The sequence below is a fragment of the Melanerpes formicivorus genome, unplaced genomic scaffold, assembly GCF_026170545.1.
Source record: "Melanerpes formicivorus ecotype bairdi unplaced genomic scaffold, bMelFor1.0.p_v2 SCAF_4, whole genome shotgun sequence".
Taxonomy (NCBI): domain Eukaryota; kingdom Metazoa; phylum Chordata; class Aves; order Piciformes; family Picidae; genus Melanerpes; species Melanerpes formicivorus.
This window is the reverse complement of record NW_027142356.1, coordinates 3543040-3557863: the sequence shown is the minus strand read 5'-3', so window position 1 is coordinate 3557863 and position 14824 is coordinate 3543040. Positions and strand designations below refer to the sequence as shown.

The following is a 14824-nucleotide window of genomic DNA, read 5'->3' as shown; positions in this document are numbered from 1 at the left end:
CAATGTCTCTGAGGTATTCCATTAGGGGGCTGGCTCCTCCTGCACTTGTGTCCAGAAGAACGCTTTCCAGACCCAATTTTACTTCTAATTGAGCTGTAGTCAAGCTGAAGGTGCAGCTTAATGATCCCAGCAACGACTTAAAAGCTGCCCCAAAGCACACAGGAAGAAGAAGAAAGAAAGAACAAAACAACAACAAAAACCCCACCCCAAGAACAACAACAACAAAACACACACAGTAAAACAAAAACCCACCATAAAATACACTGAAACTTCACTTCAGAACTTGGAGGTGTTCCTAGGTCCAGGCATAGATTTTGCAGTTAAAATGATAGCTTCCAGCAAGGAAAGGTACTCAGCACCATACAAACAGAGAATCACAGAATAGTCAGGGTTGGAAGGGACCTCAAGGATCAGCCAGGTCCAACCCCCCTGCCATGGCCAGGGACACCTCACACTACAGCAGGTTGCTCACAGCCACATCCAGCCTGGCTGCAAAAACCTCCAGGGATGAGGCTGCCACCACCTCCCTGGGCAACCTGTGCCAGGCTCTCACCACCCTCACGGGGAACAACTTAGTATCATAGTGTCATAGTATCAGTCAGGGTTGGAAGGGACCACAAGGATCATCTAGTTCCAACCCCCCTGCCATGGGCAGGGACACCCCACACTAGATCAGCCTGGCCAGAGCCTCATCCAGCCTGGGCTTAAACACCTCCAGGGACAGGGCCTCAACCACCTCCCTGGACAACCCATTCCAGGGCTTCACCACTCTCATGGGGAAGAACTTCCTCCTCACCTCCAGCCTGAATCTCCCCACCTCCAGCTTCATTCCATTCCCCCTAGTCCTATCACTCCCTGAGATCCTGAGCAGTCCCTCCCCAGCCTTCCTGGAGCCCCCTTCAGATACTGGAAGGCCACAATTAGGTCACCTCAGAGCCTTCTCTTCTGCAGACTGAACAGCCCCAACTCCTTCAGTCTGTCCTCACAGCAGAGGTGCTCCAGCCCTCTGATCATCCTCCTGGCCCTTCTCTGGACATCTTCCAGCACCTCCACATCCCTCTTGTAATAGGGGCTCCAGAACTGGAGGCAGTACTCCAGGTGGGGTCTCAGCAGAGCTGAGCAGAGGGGGAGAATCACCTCCCTTGCCCTGCTGGCCACACTTCCCCTGATGCAGCCCAGGATCTGATTGGCTTTGCAGGCTGCAAGTGCTCACTGAGAGCTCCTGTTGAGCTTCTCCTCCCCCAGCACCCCCAAGTCTCTCTCCTCAGGGCTGCTTTCCAGCCAGTCACTGCCCAGCCTGGATTTGTGCCTGGCATTGCCTTGACCCAGCTGCAGGACCCTGCCCTTGGTCTTGTTGAACCTCCTGAGGTTGGCTTGTGCCCACCTCTGCAGCCTGTCCAGGTCCCTCTGGATGGCTTCCCTTCCCTCCAGCATGTCTGCTGCACCACCAACTTCTTCCTAACATCCAATATGAACCTCCCCATTTCTAGTTTTGCTCCATCCCTCCCAGTCCTATCACTCCCTGACACCCTCAAAAGTCCCTCCTCAGCTTTCTTGTAGCCCCCTTCAGATCCTGGAAGGCCACAAGAAGGTCTCCTCAGTGCCTTATGCCCTCCACACTGAACAACCCCAACTCTCTCAATCTGTCTTCATAGGTATTTTATTTGTTGTATTCATCTAACAAGGAGTTTAAAACCCCAACCTGAGTAAGTGGGGCCATAAAACTCACACAACCTGCTAAGCAGTAGCTAGGAAGATGGCTGCAGATGTTCTCATCCAGCCTTCCCCATTTAAAAACAAAACACCAAAAACCCCACAAAAAATAACCAACCAAGACCCACAAACACACACACACACACACAAATCCAAACAAATCCCAAATGAAAATACACAGAAAGATTCCATTCCATATTTTAAGGTGGTGCTCAAAACCCACGTTTCTTTCATCCAAAGAGATGGGATGATCCCAGTGGCAACAGTTGGCTATGAATGCAGAGGGGCTATCATCAGTGGAACAGAGTGAACTTGGAGGCCTGTGGCCAGTGATGGGCCCCAGGGATCAGTACTGGGCCCAGCTCTGTTCAATATCTTTATCAACAACCTGGCTGAGGGCATTGAGAGGACCCTCAGCAAGTTCCTGAGGATACAAAACTGGGGGTGGCTGACACCTGTCAGGCTGTGCTGCCATCCAGTGAGAGCTGCACAGGCTGAGAGCTGGCTGCAGGCAAACCTCAGGAAGGTCAGTCAGGACAAGTGCAGGGTCCTGCACCTGGGGAGGAATAACAGCAGGCACCAGGACAGGTTATGAACTGCCCTGCTGGAAAGCAGCTCCATGGAGAAAGAGCTTGGAGTGCTGGTGGGCAGCAAGTTCTGCATGGGACAGCAATGTGCCCTGGGGGCCAAGAGAGCCAAGGGGATCCTGGGGTGCAGCAAGAGAAGTGTGGCCAGCAGGGCTAGGGAGGTTCTGCTCCCCCTCTGCTCTGCCCTGCTCAGACCACAGCTGCAATCCTGTGTCCAGTTCTGGGCTCCCCAGTTCCAGAGAGACAGAGACCTGCTGGAGAGAGTCCAAGGGAGAGCCAGGAGGATGCTTAGGGGACTTGAACATCTCCCCTGAGAAGAGAGACTGAGAGCCCTGGGGCTGTTTAGTCTGGAGAAGAGAAGGCTGAGAGGGATCTGATCAATGTCTATCAATAGCTGAGGGCTGGAGGTCAAGGGGAGGGGGCCAAGCTCTTTTGGGTGGTGCACCCCAGGAAGCCAAGGAAGAATGGAGATAAACTTGAACAGTGAAGGTTTCAGCTCAGCATGAAGAGACACTTCCTTAGAGTGAGGGTGGCAGAGCCCTGGAGCAGGCTGCCCAGAGAGGTTGTGGAGTCTCCTTCTGTGGAGACTTTCCAACCCCTACTGGATGCATTTCTATGGCCTGTCCTGGGTGATGCTGCTCTGGCAGGGGGCTTGGACTGGATGATCTCTGGAGGTCCCTTCCAGCCTCTAATGTTGTGTGATTCTGTGTGAATGCACCTCTATCCCAGGCCACTCTGGCATCCCCATTTAGACCATGTGAACCAAACTCACAGATGGAAGCAAGCAGCAGCTGTTTGGTTTGCTGTCTGTCTGTTGGGTTTGTTTGTTGGTTTGTTTAAAAGGGACTCTGATGTATACCGAATGGTGTTTGTAGAAACCTTTGTCCCAGAGGAACACCAAGTTTGGTAGCCACATGAAACATCTGGGCTCTGCCTGTAGCAATATAGAGGAGCAGCCTGCAAGAAGTAAAGCCCAGGGAACATAATCACAATGACACTATTGATACTCTTGTAACTGAATATGACTTCATCAGCATGGTTATGCTGTATTGATATTGTGGCTTTTCTTATGACAGCAAGCTAGAGCTGAGAGTTGGGGCTAGAGAGATCAAAAGGATTTTCACATGTGCTAAGTAGGCCAATGACTCCACACTTAACTATACCACAGTCTGCATTCTGGGAATAGAACATAGAATAAACCAGGTTGGAAGAGACCTTCAAGATCATCGTGTCCAACCCATCAACCAATTCAACCCACCTAAACAACTAACCCATGGCACCAAGCACCCCATCAAGTCTCCTCCTGAACACCTCCAATGATGGTGACTCCACCACCTCCCTGGGAAGCACATTCCAATGGGCAATCACTCTCTCTGTATAGAACTTCTTCCTCACCTCCAGCCTAAACCTCCCCTGGCACAGCTTGAGACTGTGTCCTCTTGTTCTGGTGCTGGTTGCCTGGGAGAAGAGACCAACCCCCTCCTGGCTACAACCTCCCTTCAGGCAGTTGTAGAGAGCAATGAGGTCACCCCTGAGTCTCCTCCAGGCTAAGCAACCCCAGCTCCCTCAGCCTCTCCTCACAGGGCTGTGCTCCAGACCCCTCCCCAGCTTTGTTGCCTTTCTCTGGACACCTTCCAGCACCTCAACATCTTTCCTAAACTGAGGAGCCCAGAACTGGACACAGGACTCAAGGTGTGGCCTAACCAGTGCAGTGTACAGGGGCAGAATGACCTCCCTGCTCCTGCTGGCCACACTGTTCCTGATGCAGGCCAGGATGCCCTTGGCCCTCTTGGCTGCCTGGACACACTGCAGGCTCATGTTCATCCTACCATCGATCAGCACCCCCAGGTCCCTCTCTGTTTGGCAGCTCTCAGCCACTCTGACCCCAGCCTGTAGCTCTGCATGGGGTTGAATTTCCCTTTCTTTTCTTTTCTCCTCACTTAAAAAATGCCACAGTGTGTAATTTCTGTGTAGGAGATGGTGAGGGGAAGCACCACTCATACCTGTTCCTATTAAAGGAAAGGTGAAAAGGTGATAAAGCCAAATCACAATTCACAAGCAGCCACACCAAAGAGTACATTCTTAATGGGGAGGATCACAGATCACAGGCTCACAGGATGTCAGGGGTTGGAAGGGACCTCCAGAGACCATCCAGTCCAACCCCCCTGCCAGAGCAGGACCAGAGAATCCAGCACAGGTCATACAGGAACACATCCAGAAGGGTCTGGAAAGGCTCCAGAGAAGGAGACTCCACAACCTCTCTGGGCAGCCTGCTCCAGGGCTCTGGGACCCTCACAGTGAAGAAGTTCCTCCTCATGTTGAGGTGGAACCTCCTGTGCTGGAGTTTCCATCCACTGCCCCTTGTCCTGTTCCAGGGCACAAATGAGCAGAGGCTGTCTCTGTCCCTTCCTTCCTGACCCCCAGCCCTCAGCTATTGATAGACATTGATCAGATCCCCTCTCAGTCTTCTCCTCTCCAGAGTAAACAGCCCCAGCGCTCCCAGCCTCTCCTCACAGGGCAGTGTTCCAGTCCCATCACCATCCTTGTAGCCCTCTGTAGGACTCTCAAGTAGATCCCTGGGAGATCCTGGAAAACACCTTTGAACTTCAAAGGAATTATGACTGCCTGGGAACCAGAAGTCTTCATGAGGAACAGCAGAAATTTGCCAGGATGTCACAGCAAGCAGATCCTGGGGAGTTTAGTTTGCCTCCAGCTTTGATTCTTTTCGACAAGGAAAGAAAAGCTTACTTAATGAAGCCTTGTAAAAAAACACCCTGGAATCTTCAGACAATCACTGAATGAATCATTAAAGAGATATTAAAAACTTATAAGATGTCTCTAAGAAATGCCTTTAGCTCTCCCAGCCACGGTCATTCTATGCCTAAGTGTAAAGTAACCAGCTCCACAATGCATTTTGGCTTCAAAACAGATGTACAATGCAATGCCACTTGATCCCCCTCCTCCCTTTTCATAGGTAAGGCTATCCACTAAGGGCATGAACTGTAATTATGCTGAAACTTCGATTCAGAGTGCCACTGCAATCTTTCAGCCCCACTGCACGCTGCAAACATGAGGCACGGTCGGCATAATGCACCCCAAGTCGTCCTCAAGTGACACAATGCCTGCTTTGAATAATTGAGGTGGCATGTAACATATGAAGAGAAGTAAGGATTGAAATGCCAGCAGCAAATTACAAAGAAGTTAAACATGGGGATCAGTTACTATTCAGGAAGAGGTGTCACTTACAATAGGTGGCAATAGCTTAAGCACTGTCAAGTAGGGCTGGCTCCACAGTTTCTCCTCATGTGTGCACTAAGGAGCAAAGGTTCCTCCACAGACCTGACTCATCTCCTGTTTAATGGTGGGGAAGCAGGGAGTAGCAGCAAGTGATTTAAGGGCTGACATGAGGGGTTGGCTCCTTAGGAATGATCTGTGGACAGTGGTTTGATTAGGCTGTCCAGGGCCTTGTCAAGCCTCACCTTGAATATCTCAAGGGCAGGAGCCTCAACCATCTCCCTGGACAACCTGCTCCAGTGTTGCACCACCCTCATGGTAAAGAACTTCTTCCTGATATCCAGTCTAAATCTGCTCTGCTCTAGTTTGAAGCCAACTAAGTAAGGACAGTTCCCTGGATAAGACAATCATGTCAGAAACCACTGGCTGAGCAATATAACCCAGACTGAATTCATCCTGCATATGAAATTCTGGCTAATGATTAGAATAGAATAGAATAGAATAGAATAGAATAGAATAGAATAGAATAGAATAGAATAGAATAGAATAGAATAGAATAGAATAGAATTAACCAGGTTGGAATAGACCTTTGAGATCATCGAGTCCAACCTATCACCCCAAACCATCTAATCAACTAAATCATGGCACCAAGTGCCTCATCCAGGCACTTCCTAAACACCTCCAGGGATGGTGACTCCACCACCTCCCTGGGCAGCACATTCCAATGGGCAATCACTCTCTCTGTGTAGAATTTCTTCCTAAGCTCCATCCTAAACCTCCCCTGGCACAGCTTGAGACTGTGTCCTCTTGTTCTGCTGCTGCTTGCCTGCCTGGGAGAAGAGACCAACCCCCACCTGGCTACAACCTCCCTTTAGGGAGTTGGAGACAGCAAGAAGGTCTCCCCTGAGCCTCCTCTTCTCCAGGCTAAGCAACCCCAGCTCCCTCAGCCTCTCCTCACAGGGCTGTGCTCCAGACTCCTCCCCAGCTTTGTTGCCCTTCTCTGGACACCTTCCAGCAACTCAACATTTTTCCTAAACTGAGGGGCCCAGAACTGGACACAGGACTCAAGGTGTGGCCTAACCAGTGCTGAGCACAGGGCACAATGACCTCCCTGCTCCTGCTGGCCACACTGTTCCTGATGCAGGCCAGGATGCCATTGGCCTTCTTGGCCACCTGGGCACACTGTTGGCTAATGTTCAGCCTACTACCAACCAGCACCCCCAGGTACCTCTCTGCCTGGCTGCTCTCAGCCACTCTGCCCCCAGCCTGTAGCACTGCATGGGGTTGCTGTGGCCAGTGTGCAGAACCTGGCACTTAGATGCTGCAGCATCTTAGGGGCTCAGCAGAACTTATTTAACTTCACCTCATTTGGCAAACTCAATGTTTGTGCTGTCCCTCAATCACAAAACAAGTCAAGGACACCAGCTACCATATTGCCTAAACACCAAGCCCCCTCAGAGGGCTTGAAAACTAACATTGCAGGAAATTAGTGTTCTTCATCCACTCCTAGCAATTGTTAAACCTGTGTTCCTTGCTTTTTCTTGTATGGGTGAAGCCTACTATATTTCTTCTTTCCAGCTAGAAGTTCTGTTTTATAAATGAACACTCATGACAAGTTAGTCTAAGGCTGTAGTCTCTGACTGGTTTCCAACCAGCTTTATGGCATGGGTGTGTAAGTGAAAGCTAACTTGTTTAGTTTCCTTTAGTTTTACTTTCACTCTGATTCCACACCCAGCTTTCTGGCTCTTTGTACAACAGGTTGTAAGGCTGGGACTGTTTGCAGTTCACAGTGTTTTGCCTCCACCAGTACTCTCATTCATTGCATGAAAACACTGTTCTGCATTACTGCAACAAAGCTTTAAGAGATTTGTGACTAAGGAATCAAAACACATGAAAGCAAAGCAAAGCCCTAGGGCCAGAGAACCTGCAGGGTGAATAACTGTAAAATCTTTTAGGTGAGAAAACATCTTTAGTCTCAGGTCCAACCATTAACCCAGCACTGCCAAATCCACCACTAAGCCATCAGCACCACATCTCCACATCTTCTAAATACCTCCAGGGAGAAGGATTCAAACTCAAACGTTTGGGAAACCTTTCAGTGAGGAAATTTTTCTTAATATCCAACTGGAACCTTCCCTGGCACAACTTGAGGCCATTTCCTCTCATCCTATCACTTGTTATCAGGGAGAAGAGACCAACACCCAACTCACTACAACCTCCTCTCAGGTAGTTACAGGGAGCACTAAGGCCTCCTCTCAGCCTCCTTTCCTCCAGGCTAAACAGCCCCAGTTCCCTCAGGTGCTCCTCATAAGACTTCTTCTCCAGGCCCTTCACCAGCCTGGCTGTCCTTCTCTGGACCAGCTTCAGCACCTCAATGTCTTTCTTGCAGTGAAGGGCCCAAACTTGAACACAACATTCAAGGCATGGCCTCATCAGCACTGAGTATATGAGGCCAATCACTTCACTAGTCCACCTGGCCACCCTCTTTCTACTCTCAGCCAGGATGCTGTTGGCTTTCTTGGCCACCTGGGCACACTGCTGGCCAACACCCACAGGTGTTGCCAGCTGCCAGGCAGCTTTCCAGCCACTCTGTCCCACGCCTACAGGTAGGGGCAGTTGAGACCTGGCACTTGGCCTTGTTGAACTTCGTACAATCGGCCTTAAGCCACTGATCCAGCCTGTCAGGGTCCCTCAGTAGAGCACCTCTAACCCTCCAGCAACCCAACTTTGTGTACTCTGCCGACTTACTGCATGTGCCCTTGCCTCCCTCATCCAGATTACTACTGCAGGTATTAAAGAGAACTGGCCCCAGTACTGAGCTGCCAACAGGATGTAACTCCATTCGCCACCACTCTCGGGGCTCAGACACCCACCCTGTCTTTAACCCAGCGAAGAGATACAAACCTGATGACTTGATTGCAGTGTGCACACATGGGAGTGCGTTTTCCTGCTGGAATATGCTCTGCCCTCTGAACCAGAGTGTCCTGCTCATTTAGCTGGGGTGCTGCTGCAAATTGGTCGCTCGGGGCAGTTGTTCCAAGAGGTTTAGTACTGTTCGATGTCAACCCGCTGGCAGGAGCTGGGGAAAGAAACATCAAAAGCATCTTTCAGTACCAAGCAAATTCTCTTGACATATAAGCAACCAGCAATATTTGCCTAAAATCTTACAGTCTCACAGTATCACTAAGGTTGGAAGAGACCTCGAAGATCATCAAGTCCAACCTGTCACCACAGACCTCATGACTAGACCATGGCACCAAGTGCCACATCCAATCCCCTCTTGAACACCTCCAGGGATGGTGACTCCACCACCTCCCTGGGCAGCACATTCCAATGGCCAACAACTCTCTCAGTGAAGAACTTTCTCCTCACCTTGAACCTAAACTTCCCCTGGCACAGCTTGAGACTGTGTCCTCTTGTTCTGGTGCTGGCTGCCTGGGAGAAGAGACCAACCCCCACCTGGATACAACCACCTTTCAGGTAGTTGTAGAGAGCAATGAGGTCTCCCCTGAGCCTCCTCTTCTCCAGGCTAAACAACCCCAGCTTCCTCAGCCTCTCCTCACAGGGCTGTGCTCAAGGCCTCTCCCCAGCCTTGTTGCCCTTCTCTGGACATCTTCAAGTGTCTCAATGTCCTTCCTAAACTGAGGAGCCCAGAACTGGACACAGGACTCAAGGTGTGGCCTAACCAGTGCAGAGTACAGGGGCACAATGACTTCCCTGCTCCTGCTGGCCACTTCCCTGCTCCATCCTGGCCATTCCTGATGCAGACCACGATGCCATTGGCCTTCTTGACCACCTGGGCACACTGCTGGCTCATGTTTAGGCAGCTGTCAATCAGCAAAATCAGTTAGGCAAAAGAATATACAACCTGTGGAGGCATTCTTTTGCTCCAGATGCAAAAGCTGAGAATATGGGTGTATGAGCAGAGAAATACCTACCCAAAACATTTTACATTGGTCATTCATCATTGCTAACAAATTACACAGGAGCACTTATTCAACACAACCTGTACAGGAACTTGAGACACAGTAGTGTATAAGGAAAGCATACCTCTAGATAAAAAAGGAAAGCCTGTTCCTAAATGAACTGTAAATATTAATCTAGATCACTATAGGGAAGTCATTCTGCCCTGTCCTCAGCACTGGTTAGGACACATCATGAGTCCTGTGTCCAGTTCTGCGCTCCTCAATTCATGAAAGATGTTGAGATGCTGGAAGGTGTCCAGAGAAGGGCAACAAGGCTGGGGAGGGGTCTGGAGCACAGCCCTGTGAGGAGAGGCTGAGGGAGCTGGGGTTGCTTAGCCTGGAGAAGAGGAGGCTCAGGGGAGACCTTCTTGCTCTCTCCAACTCCCTGAAGGGAGGTTGTAGCCAGGTGGGGGCTGGTCTCTTCTCCCAGGCAACCAGCACCAGAACAAGAGGACACAGCCTCAAGCTGTGCCAGGGGAAGTTTAGGCTGAAGGTGAGGAGAAAGTTGTTCCCAGCAAGAGAGATTGGCCATTGGAATGTGCTGCCCAGGGAGGTGGTAGAGTCACCATCACTGGAGGTGTTCAAAAAAGACTTGGATGTGGCAGGGAGTGATAGGACTGGGGGGGATGGAGCAAAACTAGAAATGGGTAGATTGAGATTGGATGTCAGGAAGAAGTTGTTCCCCATGTGGGTGGTGAGAGACTGGCACAGGTTGCCCAGGGAGGTGGTGGCAGCCTCATCCCTGAAGGTTTTTTCAGCCAGGCTGGATGTGGCTGTGAGCAACCTGCTGTAGTGTGAGGTGTCCCTGCCCATGGCAGGGGGTTTGGAACTGGATGATCCTTGAGCTCCCTTCCAACCCTGACAATTATATGATTCTAACAGACTTTTGAGGAGTACATAAAATACACTTACAAAAATGAATACTGTTGCTAAGGGTAATGAGGAAACAAAGCAGCTCTTTACTTTGCTATTGAGATAGGTATCTTGGTAACCTACAAGCTACAGCAACATGAGTTTATGGGAGCAGTTATTCCCATCAAATGGAGAGTGCTTTTTCAAGTGCACTTAGAAAGAAAACACATTTCCATAACCAGAAGCGACCTCCAAAGCTCATCCAGTCTAACCCCCCTTGAAATCAGCAGGGACATCCCCAACTAGATCAGGTTGCCCAGGGCCTCATCCAGCCTCACCTTCAATACCTGCAGGGAAGGAGCCCCAGCCACCTCTCTCGGCAACTTCTTGAGTGCTCCACCACTCTCATAGTGAAGAACTTGTTCCTAACATCCAATCTCAATCTGCTCTGCTCTAGTTTGAAGCCATTGTCCCTCATCCTGTCCCTGCAGGCCTTTGCAAACAGTTTCTCTGCATCCTTCCTGTAACCCCCTTCAGGTACTGGCAGGCTGCTATTAGGTCTCCCTGAAGCCTTCCCTTCTCCAGGCTGAACACCCCCAGCTCCCTCAGCCTGGCCTCATGGCAGAGCTGCTCCAACCCCCTGATGATTTTCATGATCCTCCTCTGGACCCTCTCCATCAGGTCCATGTCCTTCCTGTATTAAGGGCTGAAGAGCTGTGCACAGCACTCTAGATGAAGTCTCACCAGAGCAAAGTGGCAGGAAGAGCAGAACAAAGTGGTATTTGTAGGCAAATGCAACACAGCTGCAATGAAGAATCCTGTTTAAACACTGCTACTGTTGTACTGTAATTATGCTTGGTATTCATCCACCCATATGGGCTTGATACCTACCTGTGGTTATTCTTCCCCTTCATGGAGAAACAATACTGTCATCTACCTTTTTGTGGAGGGGAAGCTGCAGAACTCTCCTGTTACTAAAGCAGCAGCATTCCTTCCAGGTTTGTAATAATTATCACACAGAAAACCTACTGCTCCTCTAAGGAGATGATTAAAGGTACAGGTACAATACACAGAAAACTCTTCACCAAATCACAGAACTATAGACCTCTGAGATCGTTAAGGCCAGCCTGACCTAACACCACCACACTGAGTGCCACATCCAATCTTGCCTTAAACACCTCCAGGGATGGTGACTCCACCACCTCCCTGGGCAGTCCATCCCAGTCTCCAATTCTCATTTCCATCAGGAAGTGCTTCCTAACATCCAACCTAAGCCTCCCGAGGCACAGCTTCAGGCCATGCCCTCTTGTCCTGGCACAAGCTGCCTGGGAGCAGAGCCTGACCCCCACTGACTACAACTTCCCTTCAGGTAGTTGTAGAGTGATAAGGTCCCCCCTGAGTCTCCTCTCCTCCAGGCTGAACACCCCCAGCTCCCTCAGCCTCTCCTCATCAGCCTTTCCCTCCAGTCCCTTCCCCAGGCTGGTTGCTCTCCTCTGGACCTGCTCCACCACCTCAAGCTCTCTCTTGCAGTGAGGGCCCAGAGCTGCACACAGTGCTGGAGGTGAGGCCTCACCAGTGCTGAGCATGGGCAGAATTCCATCCCTACTCCTGCTGGCCACACCACTCCTGATCCAGGTCAAGATGCCCTTGGCCTTCCATGCCCCATGGGCACACTGCTGGCTCATGTTCAGCTGCTGTCACCCAGCACTGCCAGGTCCCTCTGCCAGGTTGCTCTCCAGTCACTCACCCCCAGTCTGTGCTCTGCATGAGGTTATTGTGGCCAAAGTGCAGGACTCTGCCCTTGGCCTTGTTAAACCTCATCCTACTGGCCTCATCCCATGGGTCCAGCCTGGCCAGGTCTCTCTGAAGTGTCTTCCTGTCTTCCAGCAGATCCACACTACCCCCCAGCTTGGTGTCAACTGTGAATTTACTAACAGTAGAATCAATGTCCTCATCCAAGTCATAGAATCATTGACTCAATAAAGTTGGAAAAGAACTCAGAGATCATCAAGCCCAACCTGTCACCCAACGCCTCATGACTACTAAACCATGGCACTAAGTGTCACATCCAATCCCCTCTTGAACACCTCCAGGGATGGGGACTCCACCACCTCCCTGGGCAGCACATTCCAATGGCCAACAACTCACTCAGTGAAACTTTCTCCTCACCTCCAGCCTGAACCTCCCCTGGCACAGTTTGAGACTGTGTCCTCTTGTTCTGGTGCTGCTTGCCTAGGAGAAGAGACCAACCCCCACCTGGCTACAACCTCCCTTCAGGGAGTTGTAGGCAGCAATAAGGTCTCCCCTGAGCCTCTTCTTCTCCAGGTTAAGCAACCCCAGCTCCCTCAGCCTCTCCTCACAGGGCTGTACTCCAGACCCCTCCCCAGCTTTGTTGCCCTTCTCTGGACACCTTCAAGTGTCTCAATGTCCTTCTTAAACTGAGGAGCCCAGAACTGGACACAGGACTCCAGGTGTGGCCTAACCAGTGCTGAGTTCAGGGCACAATGACTTCCCTGCTCCTGCTGGCCACACCATTCCTGATCAATGTCTATCAATGTCTGAGGGCTGGGGGGCAAGTGGAGGGGGCCAAGCTCTTTTGGGTGGTGCACAGCAATAAGCCAAGGAACAATGGAGACAAACTTGAACAGAGAAGGTTTCAGCTCAACATGAGGAGAAACTTCTTTGCAGTGAGGGTGGCAGAGCCCTGGAGCAGGCTGCCCAGAGAGGTTGTGGAGTCTCCTTCTCTGGAGCCTTTCCAACCCCACCTGGATGCATTCCTGTGCAGACTGCCCTGGGTGATGCTGCTCTGGCAGGGGGGTTGGACCCAATGATCTCTGGAGGTCCCTTCCAAGCTCTATAATTCTATGATTCTCTGGTCTGTTCTACCCTGAGCACCAGAGAGGCCTGAGTTGTCTGCAAGTCATGAAAAGATCCCTGTGGTGAAATGCTGGGAGTTTTGGAGACTTCATCTTCACTCTCCTTAATTCAGCCATCTAAAGCAGTGCTGATTTGCATTTGTGTATTGTCATAGCTGCCTTCTCTAAATCAGAAAACACTCTGTGCCTGTTAACTTTCCACTTTATTAGGTTTAAGTTTAGCAAACCTCCAGTGTTTACTCTCACTGAACTCCTTGGTATGGTTAGCTTAATATTTAACAAAGTTTTAGGCAAGGTAAAGAAGTGGGGTTGGGGTGGGTTTTTTTTCCACTTCTTCAACAATCCCAGTGTGACTTTGCCCTCGTTAGACTAACAATAGGCTGTTCCATTGCTGAGCACATGGCTAACTGCAAACACTGGCCAAAGGTTGGGAAGACAAAGGGAGAGAGGCGGATATGCCTTTGGTGGTGCCAAAGTCACTCTGACAGAGGTTCTCTGGTGCGTAGCAACTATACAACAGCCTGCACTGTTTAACACTCACTTAAACATAACATCAGGCTTCATGTAAGACCTATAAATAACAATGCTACTTGGAGCAGTGGGAGTGCCAGAACTTTGTTTTAAGCTGTTCTAAGTCAGTGATTTACACGCTGCTATCGAACTACCGTATCCTAAATGGAAAAGAGAAAGCTTCAGGCAGGCAAAGTTTTCTGACTTTCCTTAATATGTCTGTACAGTAAGAAATCTTCCTGTTGCCTCCCCTCCACAGCAAACACATGGCTGGATGTGAGGTGTCCCTGCACACGGCAGGGGGGTGGGAACTGGATGTTGACTTGCTGGAAGGTGTCCAGAGAAGGGCAACAAAGCTGGTGAGGGGTCTGGAGCACAGCCCTGTGAGGAGAGGCTGAGGGAGCTGGGGTTGCTTAGCCTGGAGAAGAGGAGGCTCAGGGGAGACCTTATTGCTGCCTACAACTCCCTGAAGGGAGGTTGTAGCCAGGTGGGGGTTGGTCTCTTCTCCTAGGCAAGCAGCACCAGAACAAGAGGACACAGTCTCAAGCTGTGCCAGGAGAGGTTTAAGCTGGATATTAATAAGTTGTTCCTCATAGAAAGAGAGATTGGCCATTGGGATGTGCTGCCCAGGGAGGTGGTGGAGTCACCATCACTGGAGGTGTTTAGGAAGAGCCTGGATGAGGCACTTGGTGCCATGGTTTAGTTGGTTAGATGATGTTGGGCAATAGGTTGGACTCGATGGCCTTGAAGGTCTGGTCTAGTCTATTCTATTCTATTCTATTCTATTCTATTCTATTCCATTCCATTCCATTCCATTCCATTCCATTCCATTCCATTCTTCTATCCTATCCTATCCTATCCTAACCTATCCTATCCTATCCTATGCTATCCTATCCTATTCTATGCCATCATCATGTCTTTAAATGTTGCCAAGGGCTGTTATTCACCCCCTGTGGAAAATCCCAGCAGGTGCCACCCCAGGGCAGTTTCCTGCAACTGGAGGATCTAGTTCCTGAGGTAGAAACCAGACTTTCAACTAGAAAGGCTCTGGCTAAATTAGCTGGAAAGCATCTTAACTGAAATGTCT

General features: G+C 50.3%; 1 protein-coding gene across 7 annotated transcripts in view; it reads right to left on the bottom strand.

The window, feature by feature from the left end:
- Positions 1-14824, bottom strand: part of PDLIM5 (PDZ and LIM domain 5) — a 194797-nt gene that overhangs the window by 16977 nt on the left and 162996 nt on the right. For all 7 annotated transcript variants that reach the window (XM_068136781.1, XM_068136779.1, XM_068136782.1 and 4 more), the window contains one exon: positions 8439-8613. In XM_068136781.1, the coding sequence (XP_067992882.1) occupies positions 8439-8613 (175 nt within the window). The remainder of the gene's footprint in view (positions 1-8438; positions 8614-14824) is intronic.